The sequence below is a fragment of the Eupeodes corollae genome, chromosome 3, assembly GCF_945859685.1.
Source record: "Eupeodes corollae chromosome 3, idEupCoro1.1, whole genome shotgun sequence".
In the NCBI taxonomy this organism is placed as follows: domain Eukaryota; kingdom Metazoa; phylum Arthropoda; class Insecta; order Diptera; family Syrphidae; genus Eupeodes; species Eupeodes corollae.
Genome location: NC_079149.1, coordinates 73,954,431 through 73,956,699, shown reverse-complemented (window position 1 = coordinate 73,956,699; position 2,269 = coordinate 73,954,431). Strand labels below are relative to the sequence as shown.

The 2,269-nt window shown below is 31.5% G+C and overlaps 1 protein-coding gene across 1 annotated transcript; it reads left to right on the top strand.

The window, feature by feature from the left end:
* The first annotated feature begins 208 nt into the window (after nucleotides 1-208).
* LOC129950367 (histone H2A) lies at nucleotides 209-588 on the top strand. Its single transcript, XM_056062310.1, has one exon. It carries the CDS (start codon nucleotides 209-211, stop codon nucleotides 581-583), a length of 375 nt encoding a protein of 124 aa, XP_055918285.1. The 3' UTR covers nucleotides 584-588.
* The last annotated feature ends 1,681 nt before the right edge of the window (nucleotides 589-2,269 follow it).

Below are 2,269 nucleotides of genomic sequence, written 5' to 3'. Positions count from 1 at the left end.
GAATTATATTGTCTCTTTCCACAACGGCTTTCTAAGGCCACAACCCTCTTTTTTCTGTGTGCGAGCATACGAAAATTTAGATAAAAGACAGCGCACAGTTCGAAAATTTTGTCATTCTACAGTGTGCAGTGATACAGTGAACAGTGAAATAGTGAGCTCTCTTGTGTTTTTTCTTTTGTAAAAAATATTTAAAAAACAATAATATAAAATGTCTGGTCGTGGTAAAGGTGGAAAAGTGAAGGGAAAGGCAAAGTCCCGCTCTAATCGTGCTGGATTACAATTCCCTGTTGGTCGTATTCATCGTCTGCTGCGAAAGGGAAACTATGCTGAGCGCGTCGGAGCCGGTGCCCCTGTGTATTTGGCAGCTGTGATGGAATATTTGGCGGCAGAAGTCTTGGAATTGGCGGGAAATGCTGCTCGTGACAACAAAAAAACTAGAATTATTCCCCGCCATTTGCAATTGGCTATTCGGAACGACGAGGAATTGAATAAATTACTTTCTGGAGTCACAATCGCACAAGGAGGTGTTCTTCCAAATATTCAAGCTGTTTTGTTGCCAAAGAAGACAGAGAAAAGTGCTTAAATCTATGTAGTGACAGCAAACAAAAAAAAAACCGTCCTTTTCAGGACGACAAATAATTTCTATTAAGAGATGTGTATATTTTTCATTTTTTTTATATATTTTAAAATACGAAGAAGAAGAAACCAACAAACAAATGTTTTTTCTTTCTTTGCAAAAAGAAATATTTGTTTGTATCCAATCCGTAAAGCAACACATTTTTTTTTCAAAGAAGAAGAAACCAAACAAATGTTTTTTCTTCCTTTGCAAAAAGAAATATTTGTTCGTATCCAATCCGTAAAGCAACAAAACATTTTTTTTTCAGTTCGGAAAAAATATTTTTTATTTTTTTTTTTTTCAAAGAAATAGAAACCAACAAACATGTTTTTTTCTTTCTTTGGAAAAAGAAATATTTGTTCGTATGCAATTCTAATTTCTGTTAAAAGATGTGGTTATTTTTCAATTTCTTGTAGGTATATAGCAATTTTAAAATATTCTGGTACGAAGAAAAAGAAATATTTGTTCGTATCCAATCCGTAAAGCAACAAAACATTTTTTTTTCAGTTCGGAAAAAATATTTTTTATTTTTTTTCAAAGAAAAAGAAACCAACAAACAAAAAATGTTTTTTTCTTCCTCTGCAAAAAGAAATATTTGTTCGTATCCAATAATTTCTATTAAGAGATGTGTTTATTTTTCAATTTTTTGTATATATTCTAAAATATTCTCGTACGAAGAAAAAGAAAGCAACAAACAAATGTTTTTTCTTCCTTTGGAAAAAGAAATATTTGTTCGTATCCAATCCGTAAAGCAGCAAAAAAAAAAAATTTTTCTACGGAAAAAAGAATAAAATATGCAAAGCAACAAAAAAAATTTCAGAAAAAGGAATTTTATTTAATTTTTGTTTCCATTTCGAAAAAAGAATAATACAAGGAATAAAATATGTTTTTGCGACTAAAGCAAAAAAAAAAATTTTTCACAAAAAGGAATTTTATTTTATGTTTCCATTTCAAAAAAAATATTTTGGTACAAAAAAGTAAGTAAATTAGCAAAATAATTTTTTTTGATAATCATCAGGTATTTAGTATATACATACATATATTCATTGGCAAATGAAAAAAAATTAGGTATTTTGTTCGTCAACGGTGTATGATTTCTATTTTCAATCTCTTTTATATTTAATTGTGGTCCTGAAAAGGACCGATTGTTTGTTTCGAATAAAATTCTTAACCTCCGAAACCGTAAAGAGTACGCCCTTGTCTCTTCAAAGCGTAAACTACATCCATAGCTGTAACTGTCTTACGCTTAGCGTGTTCGGTGTAAGTAACGGCATCTCGGATAACATTTTCCAGAAAAACTTTCAACACTCCACGTGTTTCTTCGTAAATCAAACCAGAAATACGTTTTACACCTCCACGACGAGCCAATCGACGAATTGCTGGTTTCGTGATTCCTTGAATGTTATCACGCAATACCTTACGATGCCGCTTAGCTCCGCCTTTGCCCAAACCTTTTCCTCCTTTACCACGACCAGTCATTTTTATTTATTTAATTAAAAAAACACTTAAACTGAACTAGAGAACTGCACTGCACAAGAGTCACTGTTAAACTGTGGCTCTTCGCTCGAAATACCACAAGTATTTATACTTATTTTTCATAACAATTCTTAATTTTGATTGGCCAAATAAATCGACAACGAAAATGAAAAAAAC

Excerpts from the sequence above, each read along its gene's own strand:
- LOC129950367 (XM_056062310.1), top strand. The coding sequence starts at position 209 with ATGTCTGGTCGTGGTAAAGGTGGAAAAGTGAAGGGAAAGGCAAAGTCC.